This window comes from Brienomyrus brachyistius, chromosome 11 (genome assembly GCF_023856365.1).
Source record: "Brienomyrus brachyistius isolate T26 chromosome 11, BBRACH_0.4, whole genome shotgun sequence".
Lineage (NCBI taxonomy): Eukaryota > Metazoa > Chordata > Actinopteri > Osteoglossiformes > Mormyridae > Brienomyrus > Brienomyrus brachyistius.
Window position 1 is genome coordinate 4,390,374 of NC_064543.1, and position 23,702 is coordinate 4,414,075.

At 48.6% G+C, this 23,702-nt stretch overlaps 2 protein-coding genes across 10 annotated transcripts in view; both read left to right on the forward strand.

The window, feature by feature from the left end:
• LOC125751973 (semaphorin-4B-like) overlaps positions 1 to 14,538 on the forward strand; it is a 53,205-nt gene extending 38,667 nt beyond the window's left edge. For all 8 annotated transcript variants that reach the window (XM_049031456.1, XM_049031453.1, XM_049031452.1 and 5 more), the window contains 13 exons: positions 2,608 to 2,768; positions 3,087 to 3,149; positions 3,827 to 3,925; positions 4,442 to 4,553; positions 4,655 to 4,771; positions 5,170 to 5,327; positions 7,549 to 7,733; positions 7,821 to 7,971; positions 8,602 to 8,812; positions 8,890 to 9,005; positions 9,310 to 9,467; positions 9,670 to 9,761; positions 10,262 to 14,538. In XM_049031456.1, the coding sequence (XP_048887413.1) occupies positions 2,608 to 2,768; positions 3,087 to 3,149; positions 3,827 to 3,925; positions 4,442 to 4,553; positions 4,655 to 4,771; positions 5,170 to 5,327; positions 7,549 to 7,733; positions 7,821 to 7,971; positions 8,602 to 8,812; positions 8,890 to 9,005; positions 9,310 to 9,467; positions 9,670 to 9,761; positions 10,262 to 11,028 (2,390 nt within the window). In that variant the 3' untranslated portion in view covers positions 11,029 to 14,538. The remainder of the gene's footprint in view (positions 1 to 2,607; positions 2,769 to 3,086; positions 3,150 to 3,826; positions 3,926 to 4,441; positions 4,554 to 4,654; positions 4,772 to 5,169; positions 5,328 to 7,548; positions 7,734 to 7,820; positions 7,972 to 8,601; positions 8,813 to 8,889; positions 9,006 to 9,309; positions 9,468 to 9,669; positions 9,762 to 10,261) is intronic.
• A 1,431-nt stretch (positions 14,539 to 15,969) lies between these two features.
• Positions 15,970 to 23,631, forward strand: LOC125751978 (ras and EF-hand domain-containing protein-like). 2 transcript variants are annotated; one of them, XM_049031467.1, is made up of 15 exons: positions 15,970 to 16,708; positions 18,138 to 18,228; positions 19,127 to 19,219; positions 19,634 to 19,749; positions 19,830 to 19,898; positions 20,246 to 20,327; positions 20,397 to 20,458; positions 21,233 to 21,356; positions 21,439 to 21,537; positions 21,797 to 21,929; positions 22,043 to 22,124; positions 22,227 to 22,341; positions 22,661 to 22,774; positions 22,845 to 22,921; positions 23,009 to 23,631. In XM_049031467.1, the coding sequence occupies exons 1-15, from the start codon at positions 16,380 to 16,382 to the stop codon at positions 23,127 to 23,129; spliced, it is 1,707 nt and encodes a 568-aa protein (XP_048887424.1). In that variant the 5' UTR covers positions 15,970 to 16,379; the 3' UTR covers positions 23,130 to 23,631. The 2 variants fall into 2 exon arrangements, with proteins under 2 accessions (XP_048887424.1, XP_048887423.1); XM_049031466.1 differs by having other exon boundaries at positions 15,971 to 16,708; positions 21,794 to 21,929.
• The last annotated feature ends 71 nt before the right edge of the window (positions 23,632 to 23,702 follow it).

Genomic DNA, 23,702 nt, shown 5'->3' on the forward strand with positions numbered 1-23,702 from the left:
ACCACACAGTAGCTAAGGTGGTGAAGGGGCAGAGAACTCGCCAATTAGGTATAGGAGATGATTAGGAGGCCAGACCTGATAGGGCCACAGTGGGCAAGTTTAGCCAGTACATCGGGGTACCACCTCTTTCAAAAGATGCCCAGGGACCTTTTATGACCTCAGAGAGTCAGGATCTCGGTATTACGTCTTAACCACTTTTATAGCATGGTGTCCACATCACTGCACTGGGGCACTGGGATCCACACAGACCACAGCCACGCCAACACCTCTACCAGCAGCAGCTTAGCTTTTCTAGTGTGTATGTCTAATGCTTGCATTTATCCAATGGGAAGCACAGAGGCAGACATTCTGTCTCAGGCTGAGGCTTTCATGCTGGGAATGCTGCGATCAGTCTTCATTTGGCAGTGGAGTCCTTTACTCAATGTGAGCAGCGTTTGATGGGAAACCTACATTCACAATGGCAAAGAGACCAGCTTGAGCACTGGACTCTCAAGAACTTAGACATGCATTCGAAGTTTTAATTTAAACTGAAGGAGAAACGGTAATTATTTAGGCGTAAATACATCTTCTGCAAAGGGTCGAGGGTTTCTTTTGCTAGGTCTGCGTACTTTATGGGTCACAAGCAGCGGAGATCCACGGTGAGAATGCACAGGGTGTTACCCAGTTATTACCCAGTGAAGAATGACGGCCCTCGCACATGCATGCTAACCTGTTAGCACGTTTACGGTGATCCCCGGGGTTTGCCCACTAGGCAGCCACAATGCCCTGCAGAGCTGATTATCCTGTGGATTATTTTGGGAAAAGTCTTGTTGACCTTGGTTTGACATCATCACAGGGGATTATGGGAAAGGCCTCGGCCCCCCTGTTTGTCACAGTGACCTTGAGGACAGCCTGTGCTCTTTCGGAGTGTCACCGTGAGCGGACGTGACAGCTGTGCTGGCTGACTGAGTGGGCGAGGGGTGTGGCCTGAAAGGGGAATCGGCGAATGATCAGATACTCTGTTACGGGTCAAGGCAGGGCGAGTGGCTTGCTGAGCAGATCCAGCTACAGGCACCACCAAGGCCCATGTTTATCATTTCAACATTCCCAACTTGTAGTACAGCCTGCAAGCGCATGGTCCAGGACAAAACTTAATGAGAGATTTGAGTTTTCTTTAGTTATTTTTTAACCATCCATACAGATTGGCGGGGGGGCTTTTTTCCCAAATGGACAGGAGTCTTTTAGCTTTTCTTCATAGCAGATGTTGAGAACAAGCTCGTTAAAATGGGGGAAATGGTAGGTCTCTTCAGGTAAAGAAATAAGTTTGTCAGCTATACAGTAGATTAGACAGTGTCTCTCCCTGTTCTATCCTGGTCTTTCTCTGTGTGCCCTCCTGTTCCCTCTCTGGATGCCCTCCTCGTTCCTCTCTGGATGCCCCTCCTGTTCCCTCTCTGGATGCCCCTCCTGTTCCCTCTCTGGATGCCCCTCCTGTTCCCTCCCTGGATGCCCCTCCTGGTCCCTCTCTGGATGCCCCTCCTGGTCCCTCTCTGGATGCCCCTCCTGGTCCCTCTCTGGATGCCCCTCCTGGTCCCTCTCTGGATGCCCCTCCTGGTCCCTCTCTGGATGCCCCTCCTGGTCCCTCTCTGGATGCCCCTCCTGGTCCCTCTCTGGATGCCCCTCCTGGTCCCTCTCTGGATGCCCTCCTCGTTCCTCTCTGGATGCCCCTCCTGGTCCCTCTCTGGATGCCCCTCCAGTTCCCTCTCTGGATGCCCCTCCTGGTCTCTGTCGGGATTCTCTCCTAGTCCCTCTGGATACCATCCTGGTCCATCTCTGGATGCCCCTCCTGGTCCCTCTCTGGATGCCCCTCCTGGTCCCTCTCTGGATGCCCCTCCTGTTCCCTCTCTGGATGCCCCTCCTGGTCCCTCTCTGGATGTCCCTCCTGTTCCCTCTCTGGATGTCCCTCCTGTTCCCTCTCTGGATGCCCCTCCTGTTCCCTCTCTGGATGCCCCTCCTGTTCCCTCTCTGGATGCCCCTCCTGGTCCCTCTCTGGATGCCCCTCCTGTTCCCTCACTGGATGCCCCTCCTCGTTCCTCTCTGGATGCCCCTCCTCGTCCCTATCTGGATGCCCCTCCTGGTCTCTGTCGGGATTCTCTCCTAGTCCCTCTGGATACCATCCTGGTCCATCTCTGGATGCTCTCCTGATAGAGTCAGCAGGAGATTCTCTTCCCAGTCTCTCCATTGATGTATTTCGGCAGAAGTGGGACAGCTGTTTTCCTCCTGAAGTCACTACTTGGAGTGAGTGGGAGTCACAAAGCAGAGTGTAAACCAAAGTAAGGGAGATGTTCTCTCCTGAAAGGACACATATGCAATGAAATAGCGTATGCAAGAAGAGAGATACCTCTAATGGACATCACTCTCATGCCAAAGGCACCCCAACTATGGTGGGGCAGTAAGCCTGGCATCCTGAGAGCCGTGACCTCTGAACACGTCCCAGATGCCACACGGGTTTATGGTGGTTCTGTGACGTGTCATTTAGTGTGATGAAAAGTGTTGAAATGCAAGCTGCCCGCCTGGCACTTTGTCATCCACTAACAAGGTGCTCCTCTCCCGCTCTTTCTCCCTTTGCAGACTCGGAGGAGAGGGCCGCCAGGCGCTTCTCCGCCCCCGGGGTCTTCAATTACACGTCGGTTCTTCTGAGCCAGGAGGACGGCATGCTGTATGTGGGAGCGAGGGAGCTTCTGTTTTCCCTCAACCTCTCCAACATCAGCCGGCCAGAGCTGCACAGGAACGTGAGTGTCTGCCGGCAGCCCCCCCCCCCAATCCTCACACGTCGCTGGCAGCCACGCTCTCACAGCTGGGGGAGGGGGGTGGGGCATTCTTTAAAATTGCCCAGTGCCAAAGTTTTGATTGATAGCAGTTGTGAGCTTTGTTGGGGTGGGGTTCTGAATTATTGAATGAATTAAGTTACAGGAATGCAGGAAAGGTGCCACACTGGGTTTGCATGTGATGTGGGAACCTTCCCACGCATTTCGGACTGGTATGAGCTCTGGCTCTGGCCGATGAACTGCTCTGTGTTCTTGTTATTAACCCTCCTCTTCTGTATGCAGCTGACATGGAGGACTCCACAGAACAGAAGAGAGGAATGCAGCTTCAAAGGCAAAGATCTGCAGGTTAGAGATGTGCCGTGATGTCGGACAGCACTATTCTGGTGTAAAAATCAGTGTCAGACCAGTGTCATTGTGGTGTAAAGATCAACGTCAGACCAATGTAAAAATTAGCACCGCCCCCTGGTGTAAAAACCAGGTCTTTACAGTTTTTTTTTTTTAAGAAAAGAATAGAATGGTGATAATTTGTTTATTCCTTTGGGAAATTCTCTTTCTGCCAACTCAATCTCGCTCTCTCTGAAACACAGACACATGCAGGTGACAGCAAGCTTGAGGGTGGGGGGTCACAGCAGAAGGTCAGCCAGTATGCAGCATCCCTGGAGCTGGGGGGGGAGGGGGTTAAGGGCCTTGTTCGGGGGCCAGATAGTTGCATCGCTCTGCTGGCCCTGGGACTCAAACTGGCACCCTTCCTATTACGAGTACAGTCTTCCCTTGTCAGCCATACACACCCCCCCCACCCCGACATACAGGGGTGATGTTATGCTTGTTTCAAGTTCTTCCACCGTCGTTCTGTGGCAGGGCGTCCACTCAGTGCAAGGCCCATCCTGGGCTGTCCTAAGTCAAGTCCTCCGTGTTTGTGTAGAGTAGGGAGGAAGTGATGTGATCACAACAAGTGATGAGACAAACCCTTTGTAATGTTAACTTCCTGTTTTCTTCTTCCCTTTTCTCCTTATCTGATCCAGACCGACTGCTTCAATTACATAAAAATCTTACTGAGGTTCAACAGCACCCATCTGTACATGTGTGGGACGTACGCCTTCAGCCCGCTCTGTGTGTATATCGTAAGTGCACTTTGCATATTTCTTCTGCAAGTGAAGACGTGGCTAATGGGGCCTTTTGAGCAGCTTATCTGCATCCATCCATCCATCCATGCTACTGCATCCATGCTGCTATTAGCATGGTCCGGCAGGGATTCAATGACTTAAAAAAACGGGATGGATTCTGGACCCATATAACCCCCTATAAGTCTGCAGTGGTACTGCAAGTTCAGTACCAAGCCCAAGAACCTGTAGGTTTCCACATCTTTAAGTTACATTCTCTCCATAGAGATTTACTAGAGCCTTAATGCTCAGCTCTGACTTTCTGCTTGAGAAATAATGGAAGTGGTCCCCGGTTACTAACCCTAACCTTATCTGTAACCCTAACCCTCTAATCTTAAATCTCACCCTCAACTGCCCTGAAATCTCCCAGTGGAGGCAGAGTCATGGACTCGAGACATTCATCATGCAGCATTTTAATTGGCAGACCCAGAAGCGGCTCTGATTGTCAGATTTCTAACTGCTTACTCCGGCCCACAGAACACCTCCGACTTCTCTCTGGTCATGACCAAGACAGGGGAGATCGTGACAGAGGATGGAAAGAGCCGCTGCCCCTTTAACCCCGAGTACAAATCCACGGCCATCATGGTCGGTAAGGGCTGGCCCGGGAGGTTCCGGATCACACGGCACAGCAGGCACTGGGGGAGAGCTCTGTCTCGGTCCGCCAAGCTCACAACTTGTCCCCTCTCTCAGATGAGGAGCTGTATGCTGGCACGGTCAGCAACTTCCAGGGAAATGAACCTGTGATCTACAAGAGCCTTGGCCAGGGGACGGCCTTGAAGACCGAGAACTCCCTGAAATGGCTTCAAGGTAATTATTCTAGCGGGGGGTGCCCAGAGGCATGGAGGGACCAGTTGCCTCGCGTGTCAAAGCATCTTTGCAGGACCAAAGCATCTTTGCAGTTTCTCTCCTTCATTGGACACTATGCTGACATCCAGTGCGATCTACATGGTTTAGAACATGAATGAGATGAATTTCCCCTCATCTTTGGGTCGAGAAGAAAATAACATTATCGATCCCGGGAGGGTAGCATTGCAAAGTTAAATCCCAGAACAACAGTCTCCCAACAGACAGCAACCAAAGAAATAGATGATATGACCGTGTATAATACAGGGAAATTGGTGGTAAACGTGATATTTAGTGCATTGATTTTAAGTTGAAATTTCTCCTCTAAACCCAGATATTAACTTTGAATCTGTCTCCTGCAGACCCGGCCTTTGTGGGATCGGCTTACATCCACGAGAGCCTCCCCAGTGACAACCCCCTCGGCGATGACGATAAGATTTACTTCTTCTTTAGCGAAGCGGGGCGGGAGTTCGATTTCTTCGACAACACCGTCGTGTCACGCATCGCACGCGTGTGTAAGGTGAGAGGCTTGGGGTTCACTAGAGGGTCATTGGGTCACGGGGCTGATAGTGAATGGGAACCGGATATGAATGAAGAGGCCCCAGTAGGTGTGACAGGGGGTTATAACTGGACCTGCCTGCAACCGCGGGGCCTCCGTCTGGGAATCGGCCGCTGCTCTGCACTAAATATGGAAATGCAGCCTCACCAGATCACCCAGCAGCAAAAAGGAGCTGCATTAGGGGACTGGACCCATTTAGCTCCTTAGCTGTCCTTAAGCATGCCTGCTAGAAATGGCAGGCAGTTGGGTCCTGGTATTACACGTGACGTTTGTTTTAGACGATGGTTAGGACCTGAGGCACGTCAGACTGGAGTGGACAGGATGAGTCACCTCTCAGCGGTCTGGTACCGTGGCTCCTGCATGATTCGTATGGGTCAAACGGGGCACCACATGCTCTCGGCATGCGTGTAAACCTCTGCTGAGAGCTAAATCTGACCCAAACAGGCCCGCGAATCTGCATGGATCTGATGTATCAGATCAGGGGGGCCTGAAGTCGTCTGTCCGACTGCCTGCATCCTTCTGAAATGACGTCACATCCAGCACAGCCAGCCCTGAAAAATTCTCCATCTCCCATTTTTATCCATCACTCTTTGTCTTTCCGGTGCCTGTTTTTGCAGACTGTGTTCTACATGTGTGCTGTTTTAAGACATGGAACAATAAGCTTGTTTTTTAACGGCGTGAAGGTTCATTCCTGTTGCAACAATGTAATAATCCAGCACTAAACATCCTTGAACAAACCCCCTCCCTATTAAAACAGGCCTGTGCTTATGTAGGGAGGTGGGTGGTTGGACGGACGGACGGATGGATGGATGGATAGATATATGGATAGATAGATACTCGCTCGCTCACTTAATTGATCCCAAATTTATAATTTATAAGATAAAACATAAGTGGCATAAGGAAGCAGACCAGGGAGTAACACACAGCTAGTGTTTGAGAATGAGCTCATGTTTGTAAGTAACAGCCTGGACACGAGGGCAGTGGCTCAGTGAGTGAGGATCCTGTCCCTGTCATCAGTATGTAGCTGGTTCAAATCCAGTTATTTCGCCATTGAGTCCTATTGCAAGGCCCTTAATCCCCAGTATCTCGCGGGACTGTTTGACCTCGCTTTCTCCAAAATTTATTTTGCTTTTGGATAAAAACGTCTGCTTTAACGAATGAAATGTAAATGAGTCATTCAGGGCACCGCCTTTAACCTGGCGGTAAAACCCACATAACCATGTTAAGAAGAGCTTTGCACATGTTTTCCTTAATTTTTAAATCCGTAACGTATCGATGATTTAGGGCCCTTGCGAGTTTTGCAGTTTTGATCATTTGTTTTATTTGAGTAATTCTACAACATGGTGTTTGGCTCATTCTCAGGAGCTCCCATTAACATGCTCTGCGTGGTTTAATACCCATCCCAGTACAACCAGCTGGGGAATTCAAAGGTCACATGGAAAGCTGCCTGTGATCAAACTCACTCCAGTTCTCTGTCTGCGTGACTTTACATCTGATGGACCCTTCATGAGTAAGGATGCCCGTCCAGAAGACTCTATGTCGTGGCCAGCAGGGGGCAGCAGGTGACATAATGACAGCTCAGTCCCAAGGGTGCCCCCGCGGTAATAGAAGGTTTGAAGGTGTGTTATTCTGTAAAAACACCGAAACTGGCCTGAAGGTCACCCAGAAGTGATGAAGGGCAACCAGGAGACGGTAAAGGACGCCAGGCACCACAGCTCTTCCATTACCACTGGCTGCGTGTAATTACCAGCTTGGCAGGTAATTACCAGGTGAAAAATCACCGGTCATCACTTATCTCTGAGACAGCCTCACCCAGACGATATATAGTTCAGGAGATAACGACACGTCTAACAGAAACAGGAAGCTGTTTTGTGTGCCAGTCAGACGCTGTAGCTATGTGCTGTGGTCAGCCCCTTGCATCCTTTAGAGGAGAAGAGACAGCAGCCTCACACTGGATGAGAACTTCAGCGCACGATGCTATAAATAAGCCCTCAATTAAATCGTAATTGTTTCTAAAAATTGTTTGACAACATTTGGCATCGCTCATATTCTCCATAGCGTTGCAGATCTCCCATTTTTCTCCTAGCTAAATAGTGCCATCTAGTGGACGGTTTTAGCCCTGCATGCCACCCTGGCCATCCTCCGCTCAGCTGTGACCAGGCCTGTCCTTCTCCGCTCACAGGGGGACATCGGTGGTGAGAGGGTGCTGCAGAAGCGGTGGACGACTTTCCTGAAGGCCCAGCTGCTCTGCGCTCTGAACGACGATGGCTTCCCCTTTAACATCATCCGGGACGTGTTTGTATTGAAGCCTAACAGGAAGGAGGACTGGAAAGAGACCCAGTTCTACGGCGTGTTCACATCGCAGTGGTGAGCTGCGCTCTGCCCCGTGCATGCCTGTGTGCATCTGCGCTCTTCTGTGTCCCTACAGCCCGCTCTCCTGCTCTGTGCTCCCAGGTACAGGGGAGCTTCCGGAAGCTCAGCTGTGTGCTCCTTCACCATGGACCAGGTGCAGGCCGCCTTCAGGGGTCGATACCGTGAGGTCAGCCGCGAGACACAGCAGTGGTACACCTACAACCATGCTGTGCCTGAGCCGCGGCCTGGAGCGGTGAGCACCAGCCGCTCCTGTCCTGGTCCCCTCTCATCCCCATGCCCCTGTTCTGTCCCCATTGTGTCCCCGCGTCCCTGTCCCACCCCCATCACATCCCCACGTCCTTGTCCCACCCCCATCACATCCCCACGTCCTTGTCCCACCCCCATCACATCCCCGCGTCCCTGTCCCACCCCCATCACATCCCCGCGTCCCTGTCCCACCCCCATCACATCCCCACACCCCTGTCCCACCCCATCACATCCCCGCGTCCCTGTCCCACCCCCATCACATCCCCACACCCCTGTCCCACCCCCATCACATCCCCGCGTCCCTGTCCCACCCCCATCACATCCCCGCGTCCTTGTCCCACCCCCATCACATCCCCATGCCCCTGTCCCACCCCCATCACATCCCCGTGTCCCTGTCCCACCCCCATCACATCCCCGTGCTCCTGTCTTTTCTTCATCATACACCTATCCTATCCCCCATCCTATCCTCATGCTCCCATTTGTGTCCCAGTTCTCCCATCCTATCACCCATCACATCCCCATGACCCGTTCCTGTCCCCCATCCTGTCCCCTGTCATGTCCCTGTCCCCACCACACTCTGGGTACCTCACTGTACACTTGTTGTCCCCCCTCCCAGTGCATCACCAATGCAGTGCGAGCCCTGAACATCTCCTCCTCGCTGCAAATGCCAGACAAGGTGCTGAACTTCGTGAAGGACCACTTCCTGATGGACAGTGCGGTACGCAGTGCCCCCCTGCTGCTGAAACGCAGCGTGACGTACACGCAGATCGCCGTGCATCGTGTGCGCGCCCTCAGAGGGACCTACGACGTCCTCTTCGTCGGCACAGGTGCGTGACCCTGCCCATGGGTGACTCTCCCGACCTGTGCGACAGACAGTCATGTGACCCACGCTCACTTTTGGCAGATGATGGAAAGCTGCACAAAGCTATCAGCACGAAGGGCAAGATGCACGTCATCGAGGAGCTGGTGCTCTTCTCTGAACCTCAGCCGGTCACGCACATAGAACTGGACTCTGTCAAGGTACGTGGTCAGGCCAAGCCCTGGGTGGGCATGAGATGCAGATTCCAGCCCCCTTATGGACCTTGAGGTGAAGGTAGTTAGTGAAGCCAAATGAAACTTCATGAACCATTTCCTGCATTTTTTGACCCCACTAGATGTCGCTCCTTTTTCACTTTGGGGCATGAATTGTGTCCTTTTTTTTAATAAAGAGCACCATCTAGTGGTGTCAGAAAAGACAGTAGTTGGTTAATGAAGCTTCATTGGGCCATCACTAAAATGCAGGCTCTGTTCGTCATGGTCCTCCGTGCTTCCCCCTTCCCTGTAGGGCTTGCTCTATGTGTCCTCCTACTCGGGCATTCTGGAGCTCCCCGTGGCCAATTGCAGTAACTACCAGAGCTGTGGCGACTGTGTTCTTTCACGGGACCCTTACTGCGCCTGGACGGGGAGGGAGTGTGCAGACGTCAGGGGGGCCCCTCCTGACAGGTGAGCCGCGTCTCTGCACTGCGCCCCCAGGTGTTATAGGAGCATCAGCTACAGTTTGTGACACTGTATTGCTGCAAAGGAGGAAGCAGAGAATCTGCCAGCAGACCTGGGATGTTTTACTCTTCTTGGCCTCTAGGGGGGGGTATGTGGGTTCACTGAAAATGTCTATCCTGGATGTGCTGATCTGTCCCCTGTACTTCAGCCATTGGCAGCAGGACGTGGAGGCTGCGGACATGACCGCCACCTGCAAGAGGTTCCCACTCAGCCACCCCCCTGGCAGAAAGACCGCCGTGCGTAAGTGTCCCTCTGACAGATTGTCCTCTGCGCCGTGAGACACGCAGAACAGGCCTGTCGGGGTTTCAGAGGGTTATCATCAAGTGACTCTACCGCTCCTCACTGTCTCACCATCTATTAGATTATCCTCGATGATCCTAATCTAGAGTGCTGTCACAGAGTGACATTTCAAAACAAAACGTCTCTCTCATGAATCATTTTTTACTGACTTTTGTTTTTAAAATGTGGATTTATGCATGTCACCTTGCTGCACGTCGGCATTTCTTTGCCTTTCTGTAGAACGGGGATACTGGGACCAGTTGCATATTGGTACCATCCATCTGAAGGACCTGTAGTCTTACACGCTTGTTGTTTTACTGAATTTAAGCTCTAGGGAGCAGATGCCCATTATACCTGGCTTGGGAATTAGCCATGTTGCGGGCTGTTTTTATACAGCTCCTTCAGGATGTTTGCCCATGTGACAGGAATGACACATTTTTCCTCGTTGTCTGTCATGACAGACGTGTCTGTGTGCCAGGAGGTCGTCATTCCGGCCAACAGCTTCCGGGTGCTGCCGTGCGACGTGCGCTCCAACCTGGCAGAAAGGCGGTGGGAATATAGCGAGGGCGCGCGGCACTCCGTGTACGCCAGCCCCGATGGGGGTCTGCTGGTGGTGGCTCAGGCTGACACCGAGGAGAACTACGCCTGCTGGTCTGTGGAGGAGGGTTTCCAGCAGCTGCTGGCCAACTACTGCGTGAGGGCTGAGGTCTGGCAGGAAACCACTACCCTGATAGGTCGCACCCGGACCACCCAGGTCCACAGGGACACTATCGTCCTTCCCGGAGAGGCGCGGCTCCCATCCGTCAGCACCAAGACCTACTGGAATGAGCTGATCATTGTCTGCACTCTGCTGGCTTTCTCCTTGTTGGTCTTCTCCTTGTTGGTGGTCTACAGAAATCGTGGCCACATGAAGTCCATGCTGAAGGAGAGCGAGTGCCCCAACATACAGCAGATGAAGCCCAGGATGGTGAGCAAGCCTGTGGAGAGTTTGCCCCTCAATGGCAACCCCCTACCTGCCTCCTCCTCCGATCACAAAGGCTACCAGACCCTCAACGACAACTACTTCTGCAGCACTCCAACGCTGGACTCCTCCCCTGATAACAGCAAGAGCTTCTCCGAGTCGGAGAGGCGGCCGCTGAACTTCAAGGAGAGTCATGTGGAGATTTCGCCCACCTGCCCACGTCCGCGCATACGACTCGGCTCGGAGATCAAGGATTCGATTGTGTGAGGACCCAGTTAGGGTGCTGCCCGTATGAGACGTCCAACTCAAGTGAAGCGATCAACGGAACATGTGCTCTCCAAACGGAAATGTCGAGTCAAGAATGGAAAATGACACGATCTTCAGCAGCATCACCTGGGACGTTTCTGCTGTCTGACTTTGTCCCTATTGAAGTCCCCCCTCGTCCTGTGCTGAGGTACCTTCCTGATTGCACAGTCACTGCCTTCTTGCCTGCACACCCCAGAGAGCAATTCACCCGACCGTCACACTTTGCCTTCGGTGTTGCGATGTCAGACGTGATGAACATCTCTCCACTCTGACCCGGAGATCCGTGAGGCTTTGTTGACACTGTCAGGCAGGTGTCATAGCCATACGGTATCTCCACCCTGCACCTTCTGAACCCTTGGCCAATACGGTGCAGGAATCACCAGAGTGGATGAGACACCACCAGCACTTCTTGGATAAGGAGAACGGTTCTGTCTGTGCCAATAAGGCATCACCTCGCTGCTGTCTGACCAGAGCGGACCGTAATATATCTGGGATATCTGGCATGCTTTTCATTGTTTTTCTTACTGGAGCATTCATAGAGCGAGTGAATCAGCGGCTGCGGATTTCTCTTCTTTTCCGTGATTTACTCTCCCTTCCCGTGGCGAGCGTCACAGCGTCTTTGGCTGCCAGCTCGCTCGCTTTTCGTAGTCCTCATCAAAACAACATCTTTTGGTTTTTCTTTCAGTGGTGTTTGCCAGTTTCTGTTTCTTAGTTTAAATCCCCCTAACCTCCTCTCCACAAAAAGGGCAAACTCCAGGTCCCCGTGACACATGGACGTCCAGCCAACTCTCCCACAGTAACATTTCACTTCATAGCTTTTGAAGAGGAGGTGGAGATACAGGGCATGGATTTGGGAATGTGGATCTGTGGAATCTACGGAATGTAGAGGAGAACTGGGCCAGTTAATCCTTAAAGCACAAATTCACTATGCAAGCTGACGGAGGAGGGGAAGGAGGCCCATGTTTCCTCGTGAACTGAAGGTCCGCAGTGGGTTCCGTCACACGTTGAGGCACAGCAAACACAATTTAGCGTGCAAGTCTGAGCTGTTCCACGGAGAGAGAGGGCTGGGCCTGGGCTTACGGAGACCACAGTGGATCATCACTCCGGGGACTAGGCAGCCCCATGCAGCATGCAGAAGCTGACAGCGAGACCCCACGGCTTTCGTTTTTGTGCGCTGCTGTTGACCAAAAGCATCAGACCTCGTGCCAGCAGCCCCTCCCTCCTCTGCTGCTTTCCTCACTGCTCACCCCATCCTGCGTCACGAAACCCGTGTCACTTCTTCTCTGTCCTCGGACCCGGCGCCGGTACCGTGCCGACCCAGTGGCCCATCTTTGTGGAGCAGTTAAGGGTCCGCATTCACCGACGGGAGCCCGGCTCTCCCACTGCTCCACTTTCCTTCCCTTGGAGCGGCTTGACACAGACAAGTCGTCCACAATTAGAAGCCGCTTCCTGCACCTTCCTGAAGATGAAATGCATCAAACGGCACCAATGCGACGCGCATTTCCCGAAGGAACAGCAAGGAAATGACCAGACTTTTACAGAGTGGTTTAAAAGCGGAATGAGTCTGGGGTACTGATAGATATTCCAAAGCCAACCTTCAAATAAAATGATATTCTGTCTTATTTAATTCTGTTCTGTGGTTAGATATTTGTACAAGGGAGCTGATTTGACAAGGTGGCAGACAGACTGCTTCTGATTGGTCTATGTAAATGTATGTTTGTGTATGTATTTGAGGGACTTTGTGCAAGATGTATTGTCGTAGAGAAATTAGACACTGATCATTGTGGTGTTGCCTCCAGGGGGCAAAGAGCCGTACGTTTTCATGCGCTGTACTGCATTGCATTTCCTGCGACAGAAACGATATCCTTCACGATACAGAGGAATCCCATGTCCCTCGGAGAGTGACACTGGTATGCGTGAATATGGAGGCCAGATAAAACAGCAGCGTTGTTAACATAAAGCACAGTTATTCAGACTGTTACTTGTGCACCAACCATTCCACTAGGTAGAAAACCACTGCCTCTGATCTTCTGCCATCCTGAAATTCACGAAGGCAGAGCAGGTCTGGCTAACATGAGCCGTTACTGTTGAAATTTGGAACGCCAGTTTTCTTATTATCCCCCGGTAAAAGCCTATGATCTGATGATTATAAAAGGCCACACGCTGATTGGTCGGCAATAAGACTTCGGCACTTTGGTGACCTGCCATTGATCTTATGAACTTTACTCCTAGGGAACGAAGATACTGCGTTTGATTGGGTGTAGGAACCATTTGTAAACTAAAAACCATCTAGTAAATTTTGTGATGTTCCGATATGTGGAGAATTTTTGCATGATATTTGGTTTCGGGACACACTTGTACGCAATGATTGTCTCTTAAAAGGATTTCCTCACTGGGGATATCCTGGGTGACGTGTGGGGGTTTGCTTCAGTAACCGTTATATGCAGCTGTGTTTAATTTTTATTGAAATTGCCTTTTTTTATTTGAATCTTTGTTATATTTCGATGGCCTTGTTTTTGCACAGTACTGTATAAGCCTTAGCAGTGATTTCCCTCCACCAGTGTTCCCTACTGCCTTTGTCACACATCTTTGCTGTATTTCCGTCATCGTTACCCCGCCGATACAGAAACCTCACCCACACCTATTACTGGGCATGCTCACAGACCGACAAACCATAACAGACGCGGATCATCAACTTCATGTGAGTTTAGCCAGTAGCCTCGAACTATTAGTAACATCTCAGTTGTGTTTCCACTTAATCGTTGACCTTTCGCCCTGTTATTTTCACGCCGTTTCACTCCCGCCTGATTGTTTCACTGTCTCTGTCCAGCCGTACTGCGCATAAACAAGTTCGAGTTTATCGGTTAACCCGCTCCACTGCTACACTGCCAGATATCAACCAGGAAAAGAAAACTCAGTTTTTGTGGTGCATTAGATACAGATTTAGATGTTTTGCCTGACAGTTAGTGTATTGCTCTGTTTGGAATTTTTTAATGTAGGTGAGTTCTAAATAAGCACAGAGCAAACAAGACAACAAAAGTGTAGAGAATTGTTCAAAAGGTGACAATATTTATTACCTTCACAAGGAAAAGGACAACGTCTCACTGCTTTATGACCTCGCAGTGTAGTGAATCGTATTTGCAGTAGTTCTGCTTTTACAGGGTTGGCGGTCTGTTATGACATCACACTGCAGACAGTAAGCACAGCTACGGGATCTCAGGTGCAGGGAGTCTGGTCCTGAAGAGCCTCCAACTGGCTGTGACTCCAGCACACGAGAGTCACTGTCCTGTTTCTGCTCTCATTTGCATGTAAAGGAGTTCTGTTAGGGAACCCGCTGTAGTACAAAACTGTGGTGAATCGTTATCCGTTGTAAGGCACCCCTGTCCTCGGTGTTGTTTGTATCATTCTGTATATAAAAAGCACTTTATTTTGATTTTTAAGTGAAAGAAATAAATGCATCCATGTTTTGAATGACACCCTGAAGGAGTCTTTCCTGCTGGACGGAGCATGGTTTGCCGTCACTTAAAGCTGGATGAATTTCTGCTGCGCTTCTAGTCTGTAATTGCACATTATACTTTTTTTTTTTTTTGGGGGGGGGTCTGACAGCTGGTGTGAAATCTGATTTGCAGCAAATCAGCCAGGCCATGAAGAGGTGCTTAGGAATTAAACATTCATTGTTTTTGTTGCTGGAGCTTTCATAGAGAGTCTAAAACGTGAAGGCCTGGGGTTCATGTGCTTTGTCAGGTAATCGGTGAATCGCTTTCCCAAGTGCCCTTGCATTCATATGCCATTTTACCATCTTCAGTTTCTGGAGGGATTCATCCGCCGTCACTGGCATGTAGCGCCACCTACGGGTGACACCCACCAGCCATCCTACATGGGCTTTCAGGGGCGATAAGTTGAGGATTCGTTTGAGCCTACAGAAACCAGGACTGCCCTTCAGTAGGTGACAGTCAAAGTCTGCGTGGAGCCCTAACTCATAGCAATGAACTTCCCATTTGTGATTTCATTATACTTTTCATGACACTGAAGATCTAAGTATGTAATTTTATTTGGCTTTTGTAATTGAGCCAAACTGAGGGGTCCAGGTTGAATTAAAGTAGCTCACCACCACCCAGGAGACTAGCCCTGAACCAGCCGAGACTCCTGGATGCCACTCTGCACAAGACATTATGAAAACTAAAAACTGAAGCCTTTTTATGCGATGAGGAGCTTGGGTCAGTTTCTTCCTCTGCCAGGTATGGCTGGGGATACTGTACCTCTCTGTTATTTTTCGTACAAAACCTTGCCTTGAAACCAATGCACGAAAAAAAAATTTGTCAGGGGAAACAGCGCCACCTATCGCTCCAGCGTGTATGTACTTTATTGCCATTATTGTTGAACTACAACCAAAAAACGTAAGAAAGCAGATATAAAAGGTATGAGGCAATCCCCGGGTTAAGCAGGTCCGACTTCCGGACAACTCATACTTACGAACGAACTACCATAAAGCTTATTACATTACAAATTTGAGTTAAAATACAGCGGTTCATAATAATGAACGCACGAACTACTTTGTTACGCTCATGAAAACATGTGCGGCTTTAGCCGTTCGTCGGCTCGAGGACAGTTCAATGCTGTATTTTTATTATTACTATGTACTGTATTATTTTTCCAACTTACCATGTATACAGGCCGAACGGCTATAGACTAACAAAACATTTTATAGGGACTTATCCCTGAAAAGAGTCTCAGATGACCTTTAAAGTTGTTTAACCTTTCCCCCCGGTCGATACACCATCGTACAAAATAATTAGGGGCGGGGGGTGAGCATGCTAATGTGCCTCTGGTGAACAGTATTATATGCTTCATCAATGCTCATAACTGTCATTAACCCATGAAAAACTAAGTGAGTAGAGGGCTAATTACTCAGTGTTTATCGTATTCGCCCAATACACCTGAAACGAATTTAGTCTGCTTCAAAAATATAAGAAAATTAGCTCTAGTTTTCAACTAACATTGTCAGGTAACACGGTCAGTTAATTAAGGTTTCGAACCACCCAGACTAGCTGGGCTGAGAGAGCGCATCGCGGTTAGGCTGCATATCACCGTTATTTATGGGATTTTGTGCAATAAAACGAAGCGATACCTTGTAGCTATTTTCTTAAATGGGTTTAAATAAGCGAACTCTCGCGCCATCGGAAAGAGGATAATAGCTCTTCGCGTGTATTAACTAATTGGTAGAAAGGGGTGTGTTAATATTGCATCGATAGGTTAAAGTTATTGTTTAAAAAAATAAGACACCGTGTTTGGAAGAGGCGATTCATTTCAAGATGTTGACCGCACTTTTTTTTACTCAATTTGTCTTCCGAAAAATTGCAGGACTTTGCCATACAGGGTTATATGAGAATCGAACTACCCTGGTGTGGTTTCCCGTAGGCGTCCCATGCGGGTGCGCGGATGGAGTCGCAGGTGGGTGCGGGGGGTGTGGAGACGCCCGCCGGACCCTCTGTACCTCCAGCCCGTGGGCCGGATTGGTGCTTTGCACAGGTGAGCAGGATTGCGTGCTGTTTGAGGATGTTTCTGGGACGCCGGGGGCTAAACTTGCCGGCCGCAAAACACCACGGGACCCTGGAAATGGTGGGGTGACGTCACCCGCGAGGTAAGTACAACTGACAACTGCAAATTATTAGAAACTACATGATTCTTATGGGCCTGGGGTCTAACAGATTATTCATCTGTATGTATCCATACTTATAGCTAATTTATTAATGTATAAATTACAGTTAGACCAACAATTAAATGCAATTAAAACCACAAACATGTCAAGCAAACTGCCAGACGGTGCTGTTATAAATGATTATGGCAAATGAACAAATGATTTATGAAAGCAGAATGTAATGCTGGGAATTTCTTGGTTAGTCGTAATGTTGTAGCTGTTATCCGAAATGCAGCTAAAGGTGGAATCGAGGCTTTTTATCACTCGGATTACTCTGTAGGCAGTGCCGCTCCATGGCAGTGCCGCTCCATGGCAGTGCCGCTCCATGGCAGTGCCGCTCCATGGCAGTGCCGCTCCATGGCAGTGCCGCTTGAAACAAACCCACTTGGATAAAACACAATTCAAACAAGGCTGTGGAGGCCCTGGTCAGACTACCGGCAAAATGCCCCAACCTGCCACAGCTTTCTAAGGCCCTGGATTAAGCGCGTGATCCAAATCGGACATGCTGCTTAGCTGGACAACAGTGTCAAGTCTGAACTGGGGCACACGGAGGGCATGGTGATTTCCTGGCATTAATATTACCCAGGAGGCCGCTGTGATGGACCATTGCTGTGCAGGTCAATGAGTGGCTTTGGAACACATCCATGTTGGTGAGGGCAGTTTCTGTGCAGGACAGGGGGGTAATTCCATTTCACTTATTGAGATGTAACAATGCTGCGTTCATCTTCATTTAGATTAGCATAATTTCTGACAATTGGTTCAAGAGTTCAGGCTTTAGAGACGATGACTCGCTGGTTGTAGAAAACGGGCCTATGGTAGAAGTCCAGATGGAAGTTGAGGATGCCTGCTTCTGTGCTCTGGGAATATCACAGGGAATTCAGAACGAGTGCCATCAGTTAGAAAACAAACGGTCAAAAGTGTGTGCAGTAATAAATCAGTTGTGGTTTGCTTTACGGTTTGCTGTACACATGCTTCATCTAGGAGAAGGACCGTGCTTTGCCGACTGTTTTGCTTTTGCAGAATCTCTATAGTTGCTCTCCCCGCTTTCCACTGCTGGGTTCCTCTTACGATGCCGTTTCACAAGGCTTTGCTGATGGTACAAAGTCCAGGAGCCCCCACCCCAGTCACCTGATGGGCGGCTGGATGGCTTAATGCTACATGAATGAGGTGGTGGGAGAGGTTCTTGTTGTTCCACCCCCCCGAAACAAGCAAAAAAAAAAAAAAAAACAGAATCCGTGGACAGACGAGCCAGAAGATCAAATTCCCTTTGCAGTGGGACCAGTCGTTCTCAGATCGGGCATCGCTGATGTGTGTGGGTCCAGTGTTATGCTTTATACTTGATTTTTGTTCGGATTTTTTTGCTTACTGATAGTGAAGAAGAGGAGACCTCTGACCATCACATCGACGTGAAGAACAGCCCGCAGAAGGGGCTTGGTCGTATAGAGGAGACTGTGTGTGAGATGGTGAGTAGTAATATGGTTTGCTGGAGAGTGTAGAAACTCTTCATAGAAAGAGCTGGAGTAGTTTATTTAGTATGTACTACTTTAAATAGGTACTCCTATATGACAACGTGTGTGTAATATGTTAATTCATACAATGAATACATTCTGTTCTTCTGAGGCTTGGTTGCATGATGACTTGGAGAGAGGTGACATGATTAAATGATTCCTTCTTTTTAAACCAGGGACCCCAAATGAAAATGGGGGGGGGGGGGGGCTCCCACTAATGTGTGTATGTCACCTACGTAACTAAGGACTAGGGGGGGGGGGGTTTCCCTTAAAATTTTCACTTTTAATGAAGCGGATGAATTTGCAGATTTGGTTATGCAGACTCTGTTAGGGCTGCTTGATTATAGCAAAAAAATCCGCAATCAGTTATTCTGGTCAATATTGAGTTCGGTTATTAAGCTGATTACTCATTGACTTTGGAAACTGTCATGCATTTCATTGAACTTTTTTTTTTTTTTTTTTTTTTTTTTAAATTTGCCTTTTTAAATCGGTGAATTTCCTTTTAAAATTGAACTGAGAAACGAATAAAAATGGGCTGGAATGCGGGGCTCAGGATTTATAACAGGAGGAAACGGGAGCATCATCGCGAAACAAAATGCGGCACGATTGTGTTTTCTTTTCTTTTTTTGTACTGATGATCGTTGGAAGCCAAAATTGTAATTGAAATATGATTATTTGCCCAGTCCTACCCCCTGTTCGCGTTCGGCAGATCACAGAACCTGGGCTGAAAAGCCCTGTTTTTAAGGAGCGGTGTCTATAAACTGGGGCCAGATAGGAAGCACGTCCTCCAAGCGAGGGTTAATGCAACAGCCTCGAGCAGCACCCTCAGGTTCCTTCCTCTTTCCCGCTGCAGGAACGCCGCCGACCAGATTCGGATTCCGCTACACAGCGCGAATACAAATTCGAGATGGCGGAGCTACAGGCTGCTCTGAAGAGGCTGAACAAGGTGGCGCTGTGGCCTGTAGCTCGTTCTCCTAGGATGGAGCTTCAGCCTCCTCATCACAGCTAGACTTTACCTCCAGAGTGAATGGACCTAATCTTCTGATGAAAGCTTGTCATAAGCAGCACGATGCTTCTGCCTTATCAGTATTTGTACACGTTTTACCATTTGAGAGTCAAGCACTGTCACACTTAATGAAAATGATGTTTTTAATGCCAGTAATGAGTTATTTGTCCAGGTCATGCAGTATGTCTCAGGTTCAAGCACACAATATGTTTTAGTACCTTAATCCTGAGCTTACTAAACCTTAAGACCTTGACTGACTAGGTCTAGAATGTTGCAGTTGGTTGTTACAACGTGCGCTACCTGCGGTATAAATCTAGAAGGTTCCTATGCGATGACTGGTAACCTCCACTTTAGGAAAAGGAGCAGTTGAATAATGCCCTGACCAGAGCACAAGTGAATATTTCCAACATGCAAGTGGAGCTGGACGTGCTGAAGATGGAAAACATAGACCAGCGGCTTCGGCATGAAAGGTGAGGAGCTGCCGGGGTGCGTGTGCGAGCGAGACGCTCCTCTGTGAGACTGACTGCTGGCTCCTCTTTCGCCTTCAAAGGGAGAAAAACGAGCTACAAAAGATGCTGATCGAATACCAGTCCTACTGCAGTCACACCAAACTTGTGCAGTAAGTGAGCAGTCCATGTTCAGTATATGGAGGGGGAGTGGGTTTTAGCTAGTGAAAGTGGAGTTCTTATTCTGGCCGGACTGGCCAAAGTTGGTGAGCCCCCCCCCCCCCCCTCTACTAATTCCTCCATTGGGTGGAGGTGTATATGATGCAATCTCTCATCATGGGTACATCTGGGATTTTGTGGGGTTTTCTTTGAGCTCATTAAACTGGATTGGAGAGTTAACCTCACATGTGAATGGTCTTAAGCATTCCGATTTTTAGCTGAGTAACCAGATTACTCTGAAACTGTGACGTTGAATACCAGACTCTTAAAAATAAATAAAATCTTCTCTTCCACCCGCAAGGCAAATTAAGAGAAATCTGCATGACAGCAATGATCTGTTCCAATCCATCTTGGCGAGGACAGCAGAGTCCCGCAGTAGCAAGGTACGATCTGGATGTTCTCAATGAGATCACCTTTCCCGTGATTAGATGCTCATCTCTTTGTATCTATAGGTCCCATCAAAGGATGAACACATTTTGGGGAAACTGAAGCCATCTGTACAGACCACCAGCAGGTAGAGATGTGAAAGTTGTCATCCATGTTGTGAAGCAGATGTGCGATGGTGCACACAATTCATGCTTTGGTACAAGCCGTGGATGACATGGATCGCAGCTCAGTACAATTTTGGTACAGCAGGGAAAACAGAATTTTTTTTAAATATGCAAACGCAAAGATAAGGAAATGTGTCTGACGTGTCGAACAACCTGAAAAACAAATAAGCATCCATATATTGTAAATATAAATATTTAAAATAAATGAATCGGTAATATAACAACCATAATAAACTAAATCCAATCTGAAGTTTGTCTTCTCTGCTACTGAGTGTGATCTACAGCGATAAACACCCCTATAGCCATAGTTATTTTGTCCTGGTCTGAGCGTTTTAGACGTGACGGAGAGACTAACTTGCAGGGGTAGTTTCTGGCTGCGCCCAGTCGTACAAACACTCAGAAAATCGGCTCGCATGAGTTAGCATGTTGGATGTGTTTCCCGCAACATAGCCGACAGTCTGATCAGCCATTCTCTCTGATGCTGGTGTATTTTATTAGGAAATAGAAATGTTCCTAAACTGCCGATCTATAACTGACTGTTACTGGCCTCAGTCATAACCCACTCAAAGCCACAATTAGCATGTTTGCTGTGTTGTGAATTTAGATTCTGCCCATGTCAATAAATGAATGCCCTTGTTTCATTGTGGGTACCAAACAGAAAATGATGCACTGAACGGTATACACTTATTCGTGTACCATTGCTGCTGATCCGTGAGAGATCTTTCCTGCGTTGTTAGCTGGGCTGATCAATACCTGGATAGTGGACTGTCTCTGTGGAGAGATGAAGAGGACAGTTCAAGCACAGAGTTTGACTGTGAGGACCACCAGGAGAATTTGGACTCTCCTTGCTCTGATGCTAGCGTAAGGTTTGCTATGATTTAATTTTGATTTTACTGTCTTTCCTTCATCAGCTTGGGCAGTAGATGGTAACATGTTGTTTCAGATTCCTTACTCAAACCCCAATGGGATGGACTCTGTCGCTCCCAGCAGACGTCAGTCTGTCTCATCCACCCGCAGACGTCTCTCAGCCTTTCCCAACCAGGTAAAAAAATTAAATAAACATACAGCCATTACACAGATCATGGGCAGGTAATGAGTTTTCCTTGAACGGCATTTAATTTAACTGCTCTGATCACTGTGGTCTCAAGTGTCTACATTTTTAAAATTGAATAGCAATGAGATGGATGTGGCATTGAGACTCCTGGTCAGATGGATTTACCGTTTGCAGTCAGTTACTGCCTCACTGACTCCAATACGAACCAACAGGAAATACCTTCAACCTCTCTCACTGACTCCAGCAGGACACAGCAGATGTTAGAGGGACTCCACCTGTCTACAGACTAGTTCTAGCTGGAGATGCAGGAACAGGGAAATCCAGCTTTCTGCTTCGGCTCAGCACGAATGAATTCAGAGGAGACATTCGAACCACTTTGGGTGAGTCGGAAACCATGGCGCGGTTCAGGCAGAATCTTCATATCCGATTTTAAAATGTAGCACTTTCAAAAACCAAGATCTGATAATTTTTATGGACAACCTTACTGATTCAGGAGTGGATATGCATAACAAGAAGATGTTGGTAGATGGAGAAGAAACGACGCTACAGATCTGGGACACAGCAGGCCAAGAGCGGTACGGTCACCCCCGACGAGCCTAAATCTCGTCGGCCATGGAACGTGTTTGGGTTCCCGCTGTGCGTTTTAAAGAACTAATGGCAGTTTCTTTACCCGGCAGCTTCCGCAGTATCACTCGGTCGTATTTCCGCAAAGCCCACGGTGTGTTCCTGTTGTATGACGTCACATCTGAGAGTAGTTTCCTCAGCATCAGAGAGTGGATTGACCAAATCCAGGTACTAACATGGTGTGTGTACAGGTTTCCACTGTGGAGAGAACTTTTTGTATTGCTAGATGATTAAAATGTGGGTGGAAAACCTTTTAACTAGAGTGCAATGAGAGTAATAGGAAAATCCCGTGATGACCCCTGCCTTCCGCAGTGACGTTATCGTTTTCAACCTCAAATGGGTAGCATAGTACTTGTTACCTACTGAAATGCCTCTGAAGTTGACCTTATGAAATGTCGGATGTTAACCAGCATGATCATTTTGGTGTGTGAGGGTTCAGCGAACCCCAGAGGGACCCAGCTGATGCCGTTCATTCGTGTTTTACCAGGAATCCATAGATAAACCGGTGTCGATGTGTGTCGTCGGGAATAAGGTCGACCTCCGGTCTGAGCATCCTGAGGGAGGCTGTGTGAGCACCGGTGATGGGGAGAAGCTGGCTACGGTGAGGAGAATCCGTTCTCCCATCCAAAGACTGAGCCGGAAGCATCTTCACTTGTGTCTGTTGGTTACAGGAGTACAGCGCTTTGTTCTGCGAGACCAGTGCCAAAGACGGAACCAACATTGTAGAAGCTGTCCTTCACCTTGCAAGGTAAAGCCTGTTACCGACACACATGAGGCTTCCCCGTTCTCTCGTTTGACCAGATTGGTCTAACCAGCCTGTTCTCATTGTGTTCAGAGAAGTAAAAAAGAGAGTAGTTTCGAAAGAGCCTTCGGAGCCGCAGGTGACGCTAAGTCTAGAAGATGAGGATGAGACGGATGGGGCAAAGACTGCCACCAGGCGCTGCTGCCGGATGTAGCCTTCGTGGAATTTCACAACGGACAGCATGGACACGGTCGTACATCTCGGCAGGATCCAAAATGCAAGTCTATTCAGTTACACAGCCCAATCTGCCATGTTGGTCGTCGTCTTCATTTTCTCGCAAAATTATTCATTAGCGAGTCATTTTAATGTCTTCTAAACTACATTTTAAATAAAAGCTTAAGTCTTACATTTTTGTCTTTAAACTGAATTAACTGTTTAAAGATTATATTTTGTGATCCATGCTATGAATGAAGCGATTCATTGATCATGTGATTTTGTATGTATTAACTGGGTAAGTTTATAATATAAAATCCACTTACCCTTTGTTTTCTCAATCTAAGACTTGGATCAGCGCTTCGTTCGGACTGCATTCTTGGTTTATGTAAATCCTCCTTGGTCTTTTGTGGAAACAAAACCCTCCCACTGTCTTGGAGCACATGGGTGTTTCTAGGCCGCCATAAGAAATCTGAACAAGTCTAATCAGAAACTTCCACAGAAATTAGACTAAGACTGAGCCACACTTTAACTGAATGAGTTCAATTACTCCAGGCTGCAATATAAGCGGTCA

Excerpts from the sequence above, each read along its gene's own strand:
- LOC125751978 (XM_049031466.1), top strand. The coding sequence starts at position 16,380 with ATGTTGACCGCACTTTTTTTTACTCAATTTGTCTTCCGAAAAATTGCA. Across the intron at positions 19,899-20,245 it reads AGTCACACCAAACTTGTGCA|GCAAATTAAGAGAAATCTGC; the intron begins GTAAGTGAGCAG and ends TCCACCCGCAAG. Across the intron at positions 22,125-22,226 it reads GACACAGCAGGCCAAGAGCG|CTTCCGCAGTATCACTCGGT; the intron begins GTACGGTCACCC and ends TTTACCCGGCAG.